Consider the following 20,013-nt stretch of genomic DNA (forward strand, 5'->3'; position numbering starts at 1 on the left):
ATATTTGTTTGCTAACATATAATGGAGGTCCCTGCGTTGCCGGTTTGCTTATGGGGGGGGCAAGAAAAGGTTGAACAACCCCTGCTCTAAGCAAATACAAACATATCCTATAATACCATCCACATAGTATTCAGGAGATCCATGACTGAGGGGAGGCATCAAAATATCTCTCTACCTGCTCCATCTGGCATTGTGTAGTAGCCTTGTAGACTTGCATACTGAACGGCATTTCCATGCACAACTTCAGTAGTACGTAACTCATCAAAACACATTTCAATTATTTTCACAATTGAATGTATAGAAAAAACAACAGACGCGTTTGAATAACTTGGGAAAGAGATTTTAAACTAAAACAGTATCATACAGTCTTGCTTTTTGATAACTTATTCATATTAGGCAATTCCCAAACCCGCTCACATAGATAATAGTCTAACATGGAAGTAAATGATTCAATTAGCCCTTTGAATTGATGAATGATTGATACAACATTGAGTTTAGTCTAGTGCCGTACAGAATGAGATATTCAAATGGAGGTGTCCCGCCCGTCCAAACTCACAATGACTAACAGTATCTGCCTTCACACCATTGCTCTATCAGTAAACCAGATGTGGACTATGTCAGGGCCCATATGGATCAAGCATCATGGGCTGTGTTTACACAGGCAGACCAATTCTGATATCTTTTCCACTGATAGGTCTTTTGACCAATCACTTAGGATCTTTTCATATCAGATCATTTTCAAAACTGATCTGATTGGTGAAAATACCAATTAGTGAAACAAATATCAGAATTGGGCTGCCTGTGTAAACACAGCATTAGAGTAGGAGAACTGGTTTTGCCTTTAATATCACAATGATTAGGATTATATGGACAGGGAATATCTGACCCTAGATCAGAAGCACTACCTAGAGATGCTTGACACATTTGTCCCTAGGAAGCACCTTCTTCATGTGGGTCTTCTAGAAGGTGTATCCAGGGAGCTTGTTAACTACCAACTCAGAGACATGTTGGTACTCATTACTGAACCCCAGAGATCCCAGTTCATCTATAGCCTCTGTAGCTAGCTCTCCTGCCTCCTCAGTTAGCTCCTCTCCTGCCTCCTCAGTTAGCTCCTCTCCTGCCTCCTCAGGTAGCTCCACTTCTATATCTTCAGCCTTGTGGGACTCAGGTGAGGAGTTGTAGTCAGTAGAGATGCAGGTGTCTACAGAGTACCCCCTGTCTGGCCTACTGTTCTGAGTGTGGATGGAGTCAGTGTGGGTGTCTACAGAGTACCCTCTGTCTGACCTACTGTTCTGAGTGTGGATGGAGTCAGTATGGGTGTCTACAGAGTACCCTCTGTCTGGCCTACTGTTCTGAGTGTGGATGGAGTCAGTGTGGGTGTCTACAGAGTATCCTCTGTCTGACCTACTGTTCTGAGTGTGGATGGAGTCAGTATGGGTGTCTACAGAGTACCCTCTGTCTGACCTACTGTTCTGAGTGTGGATGGAGTCAGTATGGGTGTCTACAGAGTACCCTCTGTCTGACCTACTGTTCTGAGTGTGGATGGAGTCAGTGTGGGTGTCTACAGAGTATCCTCTGTCTGACCTACTGTTCTGAGTGTGGATGGAGTCAGTATGGGTGTCTACAGAGTATCCTCTGACTGGTGCTCTGTCCTTGGGCTCTTTGGGGATGTAATCAGTACGGATGTCACTGAGTTTGCTTGATGCTCTGAGACTCTCAGAGAAAGACCCCTTGGCTCCCTGAGACCATGTACCAGCAGGCCTGTTGGTCGAGGTTCCTCTAGCCCCAGAACCAGACCTCATGGCTCCTCCACTACAAGGCCTTGCTGCCAGCTGAGCTGTAGAGCGGAGTGAGTGTATGGATGCAGACGTGTCTCCAACGCTGTTGTCAGAGGAGACGCTGAGGGCTGAGGCCTGGGAACGACGTCTGATGACGTGTGTGTTCATCAGGGAACGCTGGGGGGACGTCTCAGCTTGAACAGGAAGAGCCACTCTTCTTCTCTGGCTTCTCTCTGAGACACTGGAGCCGTCAGAGTTATGGTCACCTGACACTCGGCTCCTCCTCTTGTCCCTGGTCCCGCCCCGAACATGCTTAGGGCTCCTCTCCCTTGTCTTCCCACCCCCAACAGGTTCAGGGCTCCTCTCCCTAGTCTTCCCACCCCCAACAGGTTCAGGGCTCCTCTCCCTAGTCTTCCCAACCCCAACAGGTTCAGGGCTCCTCTCCCTAGTCTTCCCACCCCCAACAGGTTCAGGGCTCCTCTCCCTAGTCTTCCCACCCCCAACAGGCTCAGGGCTCCTCCCCCTAGTCTTCCCACCCCCAACAGGTTCAGGGCTCCTCCCCTTAGTCTTCCCACCCCCAACAGGTTCAGGGCTCCTCCCCCTAGTCTTCCCACCCCCAACAGGTTCAGGGCTCCTCCCCCTAGTCTTCCCACCCCCAACAGGTTCAGGGCTCCTCCCCCTAGTCTTCCCACCCCCAACAGGTTCAGGGCTCCTCCCCCTAGTCTTCCCACCCCCAACAGGCTCAGGGCTCCTCCCCCTAGTCTTCCCACCCCCAACAGGCTCAGGGCTCCTCCCCTTAGTCTTCCCACCCCCAACAGGTTCAGGGCTCCTCCCCCTAGTCTTCCCACCCCCAACAGGTTCAGGGCTCCTCCCCCTAGTCTTCCCACCCCCAACAGGCTCAGGGCTCCTCCCCCTAGTCTTCCCACCCCCAACAGGCTCAGGGCTCCTCCCCCTAGTCTTCCCACCCCCAACAGGTTCAGGGCTACTGAGGTCAGTTGAAGGTGAGTACCCGTCACCATCAGTAGGGTCTAGACTGCTGAAATCATCCAGGTACTCTACTGCACCCACACTGTCCAACCTATCACTGCTGGAGGCAGAGTGGGGGTGTTTGTGTCTGGGGCTTCTTCTGGTGTCTGACATGTGGGGCTTGTGGCCAGAGTCTGAAAGGTGTGGTCTGGGATTGGGGCTTCTTCTGGTGTCTGACATGTGGGGCTTGTGGCCAGAGTCTGAAAGGTGTGGTCTGGGTTTGGGGCCTCTTGGAGTCTCATCCCCGTCTCCTCTGCTGTCAGAGTCAGCATGGTCGTACTCTCCACTCCGTAACACCTCCTCTGTGTGATCAACACTGGGAATATGCACCCACAGTTTACTGTGACTGTCCTGCTTGGAATGGGATGATGCTTTCTGTTCTGGTAATCTCTGGGAGGAGTCATCTCTCTTACAGTAAGAATCCTCTGCATTGACACTAGTTGTGAATGTGTTTGTTAGTTCCTGCTGGGTTCTAGTTGAGATGTATCCCTGCCGTCCACAGTCTCTGTCCAGGCTACTTATCGCAGTCGCAATGTTCTCATTTAGAATATCATTCCTATTGAGTAGCTTCCTCCCATCTATAGGTTGATCTGTTTGACTGTTAGTGTTGTTGGACTTCCTTCCAGGACCCTTGGTGTTGAGTGTCTGTTTGTCTGTCTGTTGCTTTCTGCACTCGTGGAGGTGGCATTTCATCCCACAAGGTTTAACCTGCTTCATTCTTAGGCGGAACGTTTTTGTCATTCCAAAACCTAACTTCTTCTTGGGCGAGGACTTGGACACTGTATTGCCACTCATTGTATTCTCCCAGTTTGTTTTTCTGATAGAACTTTGTGTGGTAGTGCTGCATTGTTCCTGAAGCGGTCTGTTCTTCACTCTGGGGCTAGCTCCGACCCATAGTTTGGGAACCACTGGGCAAGGAGACTGCCTGTCTCTCTGTGGTGATGTTGTGGTGTCTCGTAGGCCCTGGGACTGAGGCCAGTCCGCCTGTCAGAATCACAATCACCTTTATTCACCAAACACATTCACATATATCCAGAATTTGACTTGGCTAAATGCCAGCAATAGACACAAATATACAGACAGAATAAAGACAGAAGAAATTACACAATGTACATACAGTATCATACCTGTCCATTAGAAGGCTCTGTCAGCAGCCTGTAGATCCATGCTAGGTTGGGGTGGACGGAGAAGAGCTGCTGGAGCTGGGTCTGACTCTGTCCACTCAGCTGGGCGAGCTCAACTAGCAAGGTGTTCAATAGAGGGAGCGGTCTCAGAGCCTCCCCTAGGATAGATGCTGTCTGCTGGGGTTGGTGCTGTCCCCTCTCTTCCCTGCCTCTAGACTCCATAACCACATCCTGTCTCAGTCTACGCCTGTGGTCCGTAGCAGGAACCTGTGTCTCCTCATTCCCCAAGTCCAGATCCTCTACCCTGAGAGACTCCATATCTAACACCCTGTACTGGTCTGGCTCATTCTCCTGTTGTTGTTCTACAGGACTGCTGTAGTAAAGAGATGGGGGCTGAACACGGAGGCTTCCCTCATCATGCTCCTTATCAATAGCAGCCACTCTGAGTGTTCGGTGATGCCGCTTCCTTCTAGAATGTTCTGTTTGAGTGGCAGTTGAAACTGTAACAGCCTGCCCTGCTTCTGACACCACTATCTCACTGGGCTTGCCATTTATATGAATATTCTGATAAAGGACCTTGGAAGGCGTGTTGTCAATGTCCAAGTCAAGTGGTTGCATCGTTCCTTCCCCATGATCGACCTGTAAATGTTCTATTGATTTCATAGATTCCGTCCCGTGTGTAATACCAACTGGCAATACCCTGTTATCAGGTATATGTGGTAATGAACTACTTCCCAGACTGAACAGATTATATCCCAAAGAAATAACACCTATTTTCTCCCCCATGAGATTAAATAAATCAACAAGTCCTTTCTCTCCTTGGGAAGAGGGAGAGGAGATACCATGAACCTCCACATCACACCTGATACAGTCTATCAACCTGACCAGAGACACCAGCGAGCTGCCTATCAACTTGGGAATCTCTCCCCTCATATCCAGGACCACAGCATGCAGAGGAGTGTTGGATAGGTGGGTGTGGAGGGAGTCCAGGTGGGTTTTGAACAAACACGACTTGCCTTTGTTGAAAGGGTATTTAAACGTGTCATGGGCTTGATAGAGCTGGTTTTCCTTCTCAATGTCCTCGTCATCATCATCATGGAGCCGTTGTTCGAGCAGTGGAGTAGACGTTTCTGGTTGATAGATGAGCAGAGTTGGGAAGTCTAGTAGTCTCACACCGAGGGCTAATTCATCGGAATAATTTAGACATTTTATGGTTTTGTCTAATCTGATATATTCCACCAATAGTTCGAAAGAAAATAGAGTTTCGTTGTTATTTAATTGCTCTGTCATTTCGACAGGTTTCCGAGCAACAAGAATTTGACGGATTTACTCTGAGCCCAGAATTGCCGGTGATAACATTCTGAATGGAGATCCCTCGTTGAACTAATTGGTTAAACATCAATCAGACCACTTAGAAAGAAAACAACGTGTGGTTTTTGTATAATTTACGAGAGAATCACAGCTGAAATGGAGGAGAAAATCCGTAAATTAGCCTGTCAGCACCGATAACACACAAGCTTCTTCAGCTCCATGGAAACGAACTGGTTTCCGTTAAGCATTTTTTATGTCATCTGATGCCAGAGGATTCTGGGAATAGTAGTTTTCAGTCCTGACAATGTTAAAAAATGTTGAATAATGTTACATTAACCGATTTATTAAGAGTCATATTGAGCTACAAATGCATACCAATAACAAACATTTTTTTATAACTAACTATCTGTACTAATATCATAGGAAATGTATCCTTAAAGCAAAGAATATAATACTGTAACGACCCTGGGTTAATAAGCGCGGAAATCGACTCTGCGGCACGAGCATATGCTTTTGCGGCAACGTCGATAGCGCGCCAATAGAATAGAATAGAACTCAATACCCTTTATGGACAAATAACATAGAGAAAAATTATAGCATATTAAAGACTTCATTTGACCGTATAGTATTGCTTTTATTTCCATGATAAAACAAGTTAGAGCCATTTTCCTGCAGCTCGCCAGTTGGTGCCACTGTGGGGCTTTATTCGGAGATAGGCTATGATATGCCGATTGCTTTAAATATATATATAACAATGTAATGTCTATTATCCAGAATATAGGGCTATTCCATTTGGGCCTGCTATTTAGTGCCCTATTCTCACAACCAGAGATACATCTTCGTCAGTGTCACACCTCGCCGTTATTCTATTTTCATAGTATAGACTTCAGTGCCTGAATTACAATCATTAACAAATAAATCTCCCCCGTTCTCTTCTCCGCCTGTGTGTGTGGCTGGATCTCTCTATTCCCACAAATCATCACATTAAGGACGGCGGAGGGAGGAGCTATCCGTCAGCGGTGGCACCCTGCTCTGCTCTGCTGTCATCGCGGACTAAAGCGGTCTCTAGATGGATATCACACCGAACAGCAGCCGGAGAGAGGAGAGAGAGGGTCTATGGAACTTCACTCGTTGGAGCGTTTCTATGGATGAACACGGTTTAATCTGTCGACAAGGATAATAACCGTCTCGTCTATCTTCCGGAATATTAGCCTATTCTTCTGCTGCTCAAGTGAAAGGTAATGGCACAGATGTTGTTCCTACTGTTCCCCCCTTTAACGGAATAGAGTGTCGGGGTATGTTCTTCCTACTGTTCTCCCCAATAACGGAATAGATTGTCGGGGAATGTTCTTCCTACTGTTCCCCCCTTTAACGGAATAGATTGTCGGGGTATGTTCTTCCTACTGTTCTCCCCAATAACGGAATAGAGTGTCGGGGTATGTTCTGACGTCCAGGTACAGCACCACTATTATAGCCCTCATAATTGTATTGTCCGTCTGTAGAAACAAATATATGACTGTGTTAGTGGGGTAGTGAGACATAACTTGTCCGAGATACATTGTTGTTTGGTGTAATTATGTGTAGGCTATGATAATCCCAGTCGAAAAAGCCATTGACAAGAACACAGAGTATAATAGTGGTAACTTTTCACACACCACAGTGAAAGTTTCCAGCGCCCAACTGGCGTGATCTACTGCTGCCACTATGAGCAGGCAGGCTTGTTATTACCACTATTTGACAGATCATATGATGAGTCTCTACCACACACAGGGTTTATATGCGTTGCTTCCCAGTGGTAGAATGAGTTTCCAGACGTACAGTACAGAGAGCCATTGTCCTAGTGATCCTTTGTTGAGGTTGATGATAAAATCATATTTCATGTCCATAATGGCTATAGCCTATTATCAAATAATAATATCTTGGACGGAGATTCTCACTTGGAAATATATGATTCTAAAGCATTGTGAATAGTGTACTGTGTCTGGTGTAATGTTTGTCTCTCAGCTGGTGGTATCTTTTATTCTCTGGTAGTAATACTTCCCTGAGACAGACAGGGGGCGATGAAGACCTCAATCCATGTCTGACATCATAGCCTACCTACCTGCAGTCCCTCACCCTCATACTACGCCACTCACAGTCTGAGTCCAAAATGGAACCCTAGTCCCTTTTTAGTGCACTAACCTGGACCCACATAGAACTCTTTTCAAAATAGTGCACTATATAGGGAGTAGGGTACCATTGGCATGCATCCATAGTCTCATAACAAAGACCAGGTGTTTATCAGTAAACAGGAATGTAACAACCTAGTTCCTTACTTGGTGTTTATCAGTAAACAGGAATGTAACAACCTAGTTCCTTACTGTTGTTGTTTATCAGTAAACAGGAATGTAACAACCTAGTTCCTTACTGTTGGTGTTTATCAGTAAACAGGAATGTAACAACCTAGTTCCTTACTGTTGGTGTTCATCAGTAAACAGGAATGTAACAACCTAGTTCCTTACTGTTGGTGTTTATCAGTAAACAGGAATGTAACAACCTAGTTCCTTACTTGGTGTTTATCAGTAAACAGGAATGTAACAACCTAGTTCCTTACTGTTGTTGTTTATCAGTAAACAGGAATGTAACAACCTAGTTCCTTACTGTTGGTGTTTATCAGTAAACAGGAATGTAACAACCTAGTTCCTTACTGTTGGTGTTTATCAGTAAACAGGAATGTAACAACCTAGTTCCTTACTGTTGTTGTTTATCAGTAAACAGGAATGTAACAACCTAGTTCCTTACTGTTGGTGTTTATCAGTAAACAGGAATGTAACAACCTAGTTCCTTACTGTTGGTGTTTATCATTAAACAGGAATGTAACAACCTAGTTCCTTACTGTTGGTGTTTATCAGTAAACAGGAATGTAACAACCTAGTTCCTTACTTGGTGTTTATCAGTAAACAGGAATGTAACAACCTAGTTCCTTACTGTTGGTGTTGATCAATAAACAGGAATGTAACAACCTAGTTCCTTACTTGGTGTTTATCAGTAAACAGGAATGTAACAACCTAGTTCCTTACTGTTGTTGTTTATCAATAAACAGGAATGTAACAACCTAGTTCCTTACTGTTGTTGTTTATCAATAAACAGGAATGTAACAACCTAGTTCCTTACTGTTGGTGTTTATCAGTAAACAGGAATGTAACAACCTAGTTCCTTACTGTTGGTGTTTATCAGTAAACAGGAATGTAACAACCTAGTTCCTTACTGTTGGTGTTTATCAATAAACAGGAATGTAACAACCTAGTTCCTTACTGTTGTTGTTTATCAGTAAACAGGAATGTAACAACCTAGTTCCTTACTGTTGGTGTTTATCAATAAACAGGAATGTAACAACCTAGTTCCTTACTGTTGGTGTTTATCAATAAACAGGAATGTAACAACCTAGTTCCTTACTGTTGGTGTTTATCAGTAAACAGGAATGTAACAACCTAGTTCCTTACTGTTGTTGTTTATCAGTAAACAGGAATGTAACAACCTAGTTCCTTACTGTTGGTGTTGATCAGTAAACAGGAATGTAACAACCTAGTTCCTTACTGTTGGTGTTTATCAATAAACAGGAATGTAACAACCTAGTTCCTTACTGTTGGTGTTTATCAGTAAACAGGAATGTAACAACCTAGTTCCTTACTGTTGGTGTTTATCAGTAAACAGGAATGTAACATCCTAGTTCCTTACTGTTGGTGTTTATCAGTAAACAGGAATGTAACAACCTAGTTCCTTACTGTTGGTGTTTATCAGTAAACAGGAATGTAACAACCTAGTTCCTTACTGTTGTTGTTTATCAGTAAACAGGAATGTAACAACCTAGTTCCTTACTGTTGGTGTTCATCAGTAAACAGGAATGTAACAACCTAGTTCCTTACTGTTGGTGTTCATCAGTAAACAGGAATGTAACAACCTAGTTCCTTACTGTTGGTGTTTATCAGTAAACAGGAATGTAACAACCTAGTTCCTTACTTGGTGTTTATCAGTAAACAGGAATATAACAACCTAGTTCCTTACTGTTGGTGTTGATCAATAAACAGGAATGTAACAACCTAGTTCCTTACTTGGTGTTTATCAGTAAACAGGAATGTAACAACCTAGTTCCTTACTGTTGTTGTTTATCAATAAACAGGAATGTAACAACCTAGTTCCTTACTGTTGTTGGTTATCAATAAACAGGAATGTAACAACCTAGTTCCTTACTGTTGGTGTTTATCAATAAACAGGAATGTAACAACCTAGTTCCTTACTGTTGGTGTTTATCAGTAAACAGGAATGTAACAACCTAGTTCCTTACTGTTGGTGTTTATCAGTAAACAGGAATGTAACAACCTAGTTCCTTACTGTTGGTGTTTATCAATAAACAGGAATGTAACAACCTAGTTCCTTACTGTTGGTGTTTATCAGTAAACAGGAATGTAACAACCTAGTTCCTTACTGTTGGTGTTTATCAGTAAACAGGAATGTAACATCCTAGTTCCTTACTGTTGGTGTTTATCAATAAACAGGAATGTAACAACCTAGTTCCTTACTGTTGTTGGTTATCAATAAACAGGAATGTAACAACCTAGTTCCTTACTGTTGGTGTTTATCAATAAACAGGAATGTAACAACCTAGTTCCTTACTGTTGGTGTTTATCAGTAAACAGGAATGTAACAACCTAGTTCCTTACTGTTGGTGTTTATCAGTAAACAGGAATGTAACAACCTAGTTCCTTACTGTTGGTGTTTATCAATAAACAGGAATGTAACAACCTAGTTCCTTACTGTTGGTGTTTATCAGTAAACAGGAATGTAACAACCTAGTTCCTTACTGTTGTTGTTTATCAGTAAACAGGAATGTAACAACCTAGTTCCTTACTGTTGGTGTTTATCAGTAAACAGGAATGTAACATCCTAGTTCCTTACTGTTGGTGTTTATCAGTAAACAGGAATGTAACAACCTAGTTCCTTACTGTTGTTGTTTATCAGTAAACAGGAATGTAACAACCTAGTTCCTTACTGTTGGTGTTCATCAGTAAACAGGAATGTAACAACCTAGTTCCTTACTGTTGGTGTTCATCAGTAAACAGGAATGTAACAACCTAGTTCCTTACTGTTGTTGTTTATCAATAAACAGGAATGTAACAACCTAGTTCCTTACTGTTGTTGTTTATCAATAAACAGGAATGTAACAACCTAGTTCCTTACTGTTGGTGTTTATCAGTAAACAGGAATGTAACAACCTAGTTCCTTACTGTTGGTGTTTATCAGTAAACAGGAATGTAACAACCTAGTTCCTTACTGTTGGTGTTTATCAATAAACAGGAATGTAACAACCTAGTTCCTTACTGTTGGTGTTTATCAGTAAACAGGAATGTAACAACCTAGTTCCTTACTGTTGGTGTTTATCAATAAACAGGAATGTAACAACCTAGTTCCTTACTGTTGGTGTTTATCAATAAACAGGAATGTAACAACCTAGTTCCTTACTGTTGGTGTTTATCAGTAAACAGGAATGTAACAACCTAGTTCCTTACTGTTGTTGTTTATCAGTAAACAGGAATGTAACAACCTAGTTCCTTACTGTTGGTGTTGATCAGTAAACAGGAATGTAACAACCTAGTTCCTTACTGTTGGTGTTTATCAATAAACAGGAATGTAACAACCTAGTTCCTTACTGTTGGTGTTTATCAGTAAACAGGAATGTAACAACCTAGTTCCTTACTGTTGGTGTTTATCAGTAAACAGGAATGTAACATCCTAGTTCCTTACTGTTGGTGTTTATCAGTAAACAGGAATGTAACAACCTAGTTCCTTACTGTTGGTGTTTATCAGTAAACAGGAATGTAACAACCTAGTTCCTTACTGTTGTTGTTTATCAGTAAACAGGAATGTAACAACCTAGTTCCTTACTGTTGGTGTTCATCAGTAAACAGGAATGTAACAACCTAGTTCCTTACTGTTGGTGTTCATCAGTAAACAGGAATGTAACAACCTAGTTCCTTACTGTTGGTGTTTATCAGTAAACAGGAATGTAACAACCTAGTTCCTTACTTGGTGTTTATCAGTAAACAGGAATGTAACAACCTAGTTCCTTACTGTTGGTGTTGATCAATAAACAGGAATGTAACAACCTAGTTCCTTACTTGGTGTTTATCAGTAAACAGGAATGTAACAACCTAGTTCCTTACTGTTGTTGTTTATCAATAAACAGGAATGTAACAACCTAGTTCCTTACTGTTGTTGGTTATCAATAAACAGGAATGTAACAACCTAGTTCCTTACTGTTGGTGTTTATCAATAAACAGGAATGTAACAACCTAGTTCCTTACTGTTGGTGTTTATCAGTAAACAGGAATGTAACAACCTAGTTCCTTACTGTTGGTGTTTATCAGTAAACAGGAATGTAACAACCTAGTTCCTTACTGTTGGTGTTTATCAATAAACAGGAATGTAACAACCTAGTTCCTTACTGTTGGTGTTTATCAGTAAACAGGAATGTAACAACCTAGTTCCTTACTGTTGGTGTTTATCAGTAAACAGGAATGTAACATCCTAGTTCCTTACTGTTGGTGTTTATCAATAAACAGGAATGTAACAACCTAGTTCCTTACTGTTGTTGGTTATCAATAAACAGGAATGTAACAACCTAGTTCCTTACTGTTGGTGTTTATCAATAAACAGGAATGTAACAACCTAGTTCCTTACTGTTGGTGTTTATCAGTAAACAGGAATGTAACAACCTAGTTCCTTACTGTTGGTGTTTATCAGTAAACAGGAATGTAACAACCTAGTTCCTTACTGTTGGTGTTTATCAATAAACAGGAATGTAACAACCTAGTTCCTTACTGTTGGTGTTTATCAGTAAACAGGAATGTAACAACCTAGTTCCTTACTGTTGTTGTTTATCAGTAAACAGGAATGTAACAACCTAGTTCCTTACTGTTGGTGTTTATCAGTAAACAGGAATGTAACATCCTAGTTCCTTACTGTTGGTGTTTATCAGTAAACAGGAATGTAACAACCTAGTTCCTTACTGTTGTTGTTTATCAGTAAACAGGAATGTAACAACCTAGTTCCTTACTGTTGGTGTTCATCAGTAAACAGGAATGTAACAACCTAGTTCCTTACTGTTGGTGTTCATCAGTAAACAGGAATGTAACAACCTAGTTCCTTACTGTTGGTGTTTATCAGTAAACAGGAATGTAACAACCTAGTTCCTTACTGTTGTTGTTTATCAGTAAACAGGAATGTAACAACCTAGTTCCTTACTGTTGGTGTTTATCAGTAAACAGGAATGTAACAAACCTAGTTCCTTACTGTTGGTGTTTATCAGTAAACAGGAATGTAACAACCTAGTTCCTTACTGTTGGTGTTTATCAGTAAACAGGAATGTAACAACCTAGTTCCTTACTGTTGTTGTTTATCAATAAACAAGAATGTAACAACCTAGTTCCTTACTGTTGGTGTTCATCAGTAAACAGGAATGTAACAACCTAGTTCCTTACTGTTGGTGTTCATCAGTAAACAGGAATGTAACAACCTAGTTCCTTACTGTTGTTGTTTATCAGTAAACAGGAATGTAACAACCTAGTTCCTTACTGTTGGTGTTTATCAGTAAACAGGAATGTAACAACCTAGTTCCTTACTGTTGGTGTTTATCAGTAAACAGGAATGTAACAACCTAGTTCCTTACTGTTGGTGTTTATCAGTAAACAGGAATGTAACAACCTAGTTCCTTACTGTTGTTGTTTATCAGTAAACAGGAATGTAACAACCTAGTTCCTTACTGTTGGTGTTTATCAGTAAACAGGAATGTAACAACCTAGTTCCTTACTGTTGGTGTTTATCGGTAAACAGGAATGTAACAACCTAGTTCCTTACTGTTGGTGTTCATCAGTAAACAGGAATGTAACAACCTAGTTCCTTACTGTTGGTGTTTATCAATAAACAGGAATGTAACAACCTAGTTCCTTACTGTTGTTGTTTATCAGTAAACAGGAATGTAACAACCTAGTTCCTTACTGTTGGTGTTTATCAATAAACAGGAATGTAACAACCTAGTTCCTTACTGTTGGTGTTTATCAATAAACAGGAATGTAACAACCTAGTTCCTTACTGTTGGTGTTTATCAGTAAACAGGAATGTAACAACCTAGTTCCTTACTGTTGGTGTTTATCAGTAAACAGGAATGTAACAACCTAGTTCCTTACTGTTGGTGTTTATCAGTAAACAGGAATGTAACAACCTAGTTCCTTACTGTTGTTGTTTATCAGTAAACAGGAATGTAACAACCTAGTTCCTTACTGTTGTTGTTTATCAGTAAACAGGAATGTAACAACCTAGTTCCTTACTGTTGGTGTTTATCAGTAAACAGGAATGTAACAACCTAGTTCCTTACTGTTGGTGTTTATCAATAAACAGGAATGTAACAACCTAGTTCCTTACTGTTGGTGTTTATCAGTAAACAGGAATGTAACAACCTAGTTCCTTACTGTTGTTGTTTATCAGTAAACAGGAATGTAACAACCTAGTTCCTTACTGTTGGTGTTTATCAGTAAACAGGAATGTAACATCCTAGTTCCTTACTGTTGTTGTTTATCAATAAACAGGAATGTAACAACCTAGTTCCTTACTGTTGTTGTTTATCAATAAACAGGAATGTAACAACCTAGTTCCTTACTGTTGGTGTTTATCAGTAAACAGGAATGTAACAACCTAGTTCCTTACTGTTGGTGTTTATCAGTAAACAGGAATGTAACAACCTAGTTCCTTACTGTTGGTGTTTATCAATAAACAGGAATGTAACAACCTAGTTCCTTACTGTTGTTGTTTATCAGTAAACAGGAATGTAACAACCTAGTTCCTTACTGTTGGTGTTTATCAATAAACAGGAATGTAACAACCTAGTTCCTTACTGTTGGTGTTTATCAATAAACAGGAATGTAACAACCTAGTTCCTTACTGTTGGTGTTTATCAGTAAACAGGAATGTAACAACCTAGTTCCTTACTGTTGTTGTTTATCAGTAAACAGGAATGTAACAACCTAGTTCCTTACTGTTGGTGTTGATCAGTAAACAGGAATGTAACAACCTAGTTCCTTACTGTTGGTGTTTATCAATAAACAGGAATGTAACAACCTAGTTCCTTACTGTTGGTGTTTATCAGTAAACAGGAATGTAACAACCTAGTTCCTTACTGTTGGTGTTTATCAGTAAACAGGAATGTAACATCCTAGTTCCTTACTGTTGGTGTTTATCAGTAAACAGGAATGTAACAACCTAGTTCCTTACTGTTGGTGTTTATCAGTAAACAGGAATGTAACAACCTAGTTCCTTACTGTTGTTGTTTATCAGTAAACAGGAATGTAACAACCTAGTTCCTTACTGTTGGTGTTCATCAGTAAACAGGAATGTAACAACCTAGTTCCTTACTGTTGGTGTTCATCAGTAAACAGGAATGTAACAACCTAGTTCCTTACTGTTGGTGTTTATCAGTAAACAGGAATGTAACAACCTAGTTCCTTACTTGGTGTTTATCAGTAAACAGGAATATAACAACCTAGTTCCTTACTGTTGGTGTTGATCAATAAACAGGAATGTAACAACCTAGTTCCTTACTTGGTGTTTATCAGTAAACAGGAATGTAACAACCTAGTTCCTTACTGTTGTTGTTTATCAATAAACAGGAATGTAACAACCTAGTTCCTTACTGTTGTTGGTTATCAATAAACAGGAATGTAACAACCTAGTTCCTTACTGTTGGTGTTTATCAATAAACAGGAATGTAACAACCTAGTTCCTTACTGTTGGTGTTTATCAGTAAACAGGAATGTAACAACCTAGTTCCTTACTGTTGGTGTTTATCAGTAAACAGGAATGTAACAACCTAGTTCCTTACTGTTGGTGTTTATCAATAAACAGGAATGTAACAACCTAGTTCCTTACTGTTGGTGTTTATCAGTAAACAGGAATGTAACAACCTAGTTCCTTACTGTTGGTGTTTATCAGTAAACAGGAATGTAACATCCTAGTTCCTTACTGTTGGTGTTTATCAATAAACAGGAATGTAACAACCTAGTTCCTTACTGTTGTTGGTTATCAATAAACAGGAATGTAACAACCTAGTTCCTTACTGTTGGTGTTTATCAATAAACAGGAATGTAACAACCTAGTTCCTTACTGTTGGTGTTTATCAGTAAACAGGAATGTAACAACCTAGTTCCTTACTGTTGGTGTTTATCAGTAAACAGGAATGTAACAACCTAGTTCCTTACTGTTGGTGTTTATCAATAAACAGGAATGTAACAACCTAGTTCCTTACTGTTGGTGTTTATCAGTAAACAGGAATGTAACAACCTAGTTCCTTACTGTTGTTGTTTATCAGTAAACAGGAATGTAACAACCTAGTTCCTTACTGTTGGTGTTTATCAGTAAACAGGAATGTAACATCCTAGTTCCTTACTGTTGGTGTTTATCAGTAAACAGGAATGTAACAACCTAGTTCCTTACTGTTGTTGTTTATCAGTAAACAGGAATGTAACAACCTAGTTCCTTACTGTTGGTGTTCATCAGTAAACAGGAATGTAACAACCTAGTTCCTTACTGTTGGTGTTCATCAGTAAACAGGAATGTAACAACCTAGTTCCTTACTGTTGGTGTTCATCAGTAAACAGGAATGTAACAACCTAGTTCCTTACTGTTGGTGTTCATCAGTAAACAGGAATGTAACAACCTAGTTCCTTACTGTTGTTGTTTATCAATAAACAGGAATGTAACAACCTAGTTCCTTACTGTTGTTGTTTATCAATAAACAGGAATGTAACAACCTAGTTCCTTACTGTTGGTGTTTATCAGTAAACAGGAATGTAACAACCTAGTTCCTTACTGTTGGTGTTTATCAGTAAACAGGAATGTAACAACCTAGTTCCTTACTGTTGGTGTTTATCAATAAACAGGAATGTAACAACCTAGTTCCTTACTGTTGGTGTTTATCAGTAAACAGGAATGTAACAACCTAGTTCCTTACTGTTGGTGTTTATCAATAAACAGGAATGTAACAACCTAGTTCCTTACTGTTGGTGTTTATCAATAAACAGGAATGTAACAACCTAGTTCCTTACTGTTGGTGTTTATCAGTAAACAGGAATGTAACAACCTAGTTCCTTACTGTTGTTGTTTATCAGTAAACAGGAATGTAACAACCTAGTTCCTTACTGTTGGTGTTGATCAGTAAACAGGAATGTAACAACCTAGTTCCTTACTGTTGGTGTTTATCAATAAACAGGAATGTAACAACCTAGTTCCTTACTGTTGGTGTTTATCAGTAAACAGGAATGTAACAACCTAGTTCCTTACTGTTGGTGTTTATCAGTAAACAGGAATGTAACATCCTAGTTCCTTACTGTTGGTGTTTATCAGTAAACAGGAATGTAACAACCTAGTTCCTTACTGTTGGTGTTTATCAGTAAACAGGAATGTAACAACCTAGTTCCTTACTGTTGTTGTTTATCAGTAAACAGGAATGTAACAACCTAGTTCCTTACTGTTGGTGTTCATCAGTAAACAGGAATGTAACAACCTAGTTCCTTACTGTTGGTGTTCATCAGTAAACAGGAATGTAACAACCTAGTTCCTTACTGTTGGTGTTTATCAGTAAACAGGAATGTAACAACCTAGTTCCTTACTTGGTGTTTATCAGTAAACAGGAATGTAACAACCTAGTTCCTTACTGTTGGTGTTGATCAATAAACAGGAATGTAACAACCTAGTTCCTTACTTGGTGTTTATCAGTAAACAGGAATGTAACAACCTAGTTCCTTACTGTTGTTGTTTATCAATAAACAGGAATGTAACAACCTAGTTCCTTACTGTTGTTGGTTATCAATAAACAGGAATGTAACAACCTAGTTCCTTACTGTTGGTGTTTATCAATAAACAGGAATGTAACAACCTAGTTCCTTACTGTTGGTGTTTATCAGTAAACAGGAATGTAACAACCTAGTTCCTTACTGTTGGTGTTTATCAGTAAACAGGAATGTAACAACCTAGTTCCTTACTGTTGGTGTTTATCAATAAACAGGAATGTAACAACCTAGTTCCTTACTGTTGGTGTTTATCAGTAAACAGGAATGTAACAACCTAGTTCCTTACTGTTGGTGTTTATCAGTAAACAGGAATGTAACATCCTAGTTCCTTACTGTTGGTGTTTATCAATAAACAGGAATGTAACAACCTAGTTCCTTACTGTTGTTGGTTATCAATAAACAGGAATGTAACAACCTAGTTCCTTACTGTTGGTGTTTATCAATAAACAGGAATGTAACAACCTAGTTCCTTACTGTTGGTGTTTATCAGTAAACAGGAATGTAACAACCTAGTTCCTTACTGTTGGTGTTTATCAGTAAACAGGAATGTAACAACCTAGTTCCTTACTGTTGGTGTTTATCAATAAACAGGAATGTAACAACCTAGTTCCTTACTGTTGGTGTTTATCAGTAAACAGGAATGTAACAACCTAGTTCCTTACTGTTGTTGTTTATCAGTAAACAGGAATGTAACAACCTAGTTCCTTACTGTTGGTGTTTATCAGTAAACAGGAATGTAACATCCTAGTTCCTTACTGTTGGTGTTTATCAGTAAACAGGAATGTAACAACCTAGTTCCTTACTGTTGTTGTTTATCAGTAAACAGGAATGTAACAACCTAGTTCCTTACTGTTGGTGTTCATCAGTAAACAGGAATGTAACAACCTAGTTCCTTACTGTTGGTCTTCATCAGTAAACAGGAATGTAACAACCTAGTTCCTTACTGTTGGTGTTTATCAGTAAACAGGAATGTAACAACCTAGTTCCTTACTGTTGTTGTTTATCAGTAAACAGGAATGTAACAACCTAGTTCCTTACTGTTGGTGTTTATCAGTAAACAGGAATGTAACAAACCTAGTTCCTTACTGTTGGTGTTTATCAGTAAACAGGAATGTAACAACCTAGTTCCTTACTGTTGGTGTTTATCAGTAAACAGGAATGTAACAACCTAGTTCCTTACTGTTGTTGTTTATCAATAAACAAGAATGTAACAACCTAGTTCCTTACTGTTGGTGTTCATCAGTAAACAGGAATGTAACAACCTAGTTCCTTACTGTTGGTGTTCATCAGTAAACAGGAATGTAACAACCTAGTTCCTTACTGTTGTTGTTTATCAGTAAACAGGAATGTAACAACCTAGTTCCTTACTGTTGGTGTTTATCAGTAAACAGGAATGTAACAACCTAGTTCCTTACTGTTGGTGTTTATCAGTAAACAGGAATGTAACAACCTAGTTCCTTACTGTTGGTGTTTATCAGTAAACAGGAATGTAACAACCTAGTTCCTTACTGTTGTTGTTTATCAGTAAACAGGAATGTAACAACCTAGTTCCTTACTGTTGGTGTTTATCAGTAAACAGGAATGTAACAACCTAGTTCCTTACTGTTGGTGTTTATCGGTAAACAGGAATGTAACAACCTAGTTCCTTACTGTTGGTGTTCATCAGTAAACAGGAATGTAACAACCTAGTTCCTTACTGTTGGTGTTTATCAATAAACAGGAATGTAACAACCTAGTTCCTTACTGTTGTTGTTTATCAGTAAACAGGAATGTAACAACCTAGTTCCTTACTGTTGGTGTTTATCAATAAACAGGAATGTAACAACCTAGTTCCTTACTGTTGGTGTTTATCAATAAACAGGAATGTAACAACCTAGTTCCTTACTGTTGGTGTTTATCAGTAAACAGGAATGTAACAACCTAGTTCCTTACTGTTGGTGTTTATCAGTAAACAGGAATGTAACAACCTAGTTCCTTACTGTTGGTGTTCATCAGTAAACAGGAATGTAACAACCTAGTTCCTTACTGTTGTTGTTTATCAGTAAACAGGAATGTAACAACCTAGTTCCTTACTGTTGGTGTTTATCAATAAACAGGAATGTAACAACCTAGTTCCTTACTGTTGTTGTTTATCAGTAAACAGGAATGTAACAACCTAGTTCCTTACTGTTGGTGTTTATCAGTAAACAGGAATGTAACAACCTAGTTCCTTACTGTTGGTGTTTATCAATAAACAGGAATGTAACAACCTAGTTCCTTACTGTTGGTGTTTATCAGTAAACAGGAATGTAACAACCTAGTTCCTTACTGTTGTTGTTTATCAGTAAACAGGAATGTAACAACCTAGTTCCTTACTGTTGGTGTTTATCAGTAAACAGGAATGTAACATCCTAGTTCCTTACTGTTGGTGTTTATCAGTAAACAGGAATGTAACAACCTAGTTCCTTACTGTTGTTGTTTATCAGTAAACAGGAATGTAACAACCTAGTTCCTTACTGTTGGTGTTCATCAGTAAACAGGAATGTAACAACCTAGTTCCTTACTGTTGGTGTTCATCAGTAAACAGGAATGTAACAACCTAGTTCCTTACTGTTGTTGTTTATCAATAAACAGGAATGTAACAACCTAGTTCCTTACTGTTGTTGTTTATCAATAAACAGGAATGTAACAACCTAGTTCCTTACTGTTGGTGTTTATCAGTAAACAGGAATGTAACAACCTAGTTCCTTACTGTTGGTGTTTATCAGTAAACAGGAATGTAACAACCTAGTTCCTTACTGTTGGTGTTTATCAATAAACAGGAATGTAACAACCTAGTTCCTTACTGTTGGTGTTTATCAGTAAACAGGAATGTAACAACCTAGTTCCTTACTGTTGGTGTTTATCAATAAACAGGAA

General features: G+C 39.7%; 2 protein-coding genes across 5 annotated transcripts in view; one reads left to right on the forward strand and one right to left on the reverse strand.

Annotated features, from left to right (window-relative positions):
• Positions 1-324: 324 nt before the first annotated feature.
• Positions 325-5,460, reverse strand: map10 (microtubule associated protein 10). Its single transcript, XM_071391078.1, has 2 exons — positions 3,932-5,460; positions 325-3,788 (listed from the first exon to the last, which is right to left on the reverse strand). The coding sequence occupies exons 1-2, from the start codon at positions 5,216-5,218 to the stop codon at positions 960-962; spliced, it is 4,116 nt and encodes a 1,371-aa protein (XP_071247179.1). The 5' UTR covers positions 5,219-5,460; the 3' UTR covers positions 325-959.
• A 633-nt stretch (positions 5,461-6,093) lies between these two features.
• Positions 6,094-20,013, forward strand: part of sipa1l2 (signal induced proliferation associated 1 like 2) — a 467,180-nt gene continuing 453,260 nt past the window's right edge. For 2 of the 4 annotated variants that reach the window (XM_071391253.1, XM_071391254.1), the window contains exon 1: positions 6,094-6,477. The gene's annotated coding sequence lies outside the window, so the exon portion shown is untranslated. The remainder of the gene's footprint in view (positions 6,478-20,013) is intronic. The other 2 variants (XM_071391255.1, XM_071391256.1) reach the window with 2 other exon arrangements.

This window comes from Salvelinus alpinus, chromosome 3 (genome assembly GCF_045679555.1).
Source record: "Salvelinus alpinus chromosome 3, SLU_Salpinus.1, whole genome shotgun sequence".
Classification (NCBI taxonomy): Eukaryota; Metazoa; Chordata; class Actinopteri; order Salmoniformes; family Salmonidae; genus Salvelinus; species Salvelinus alpinus.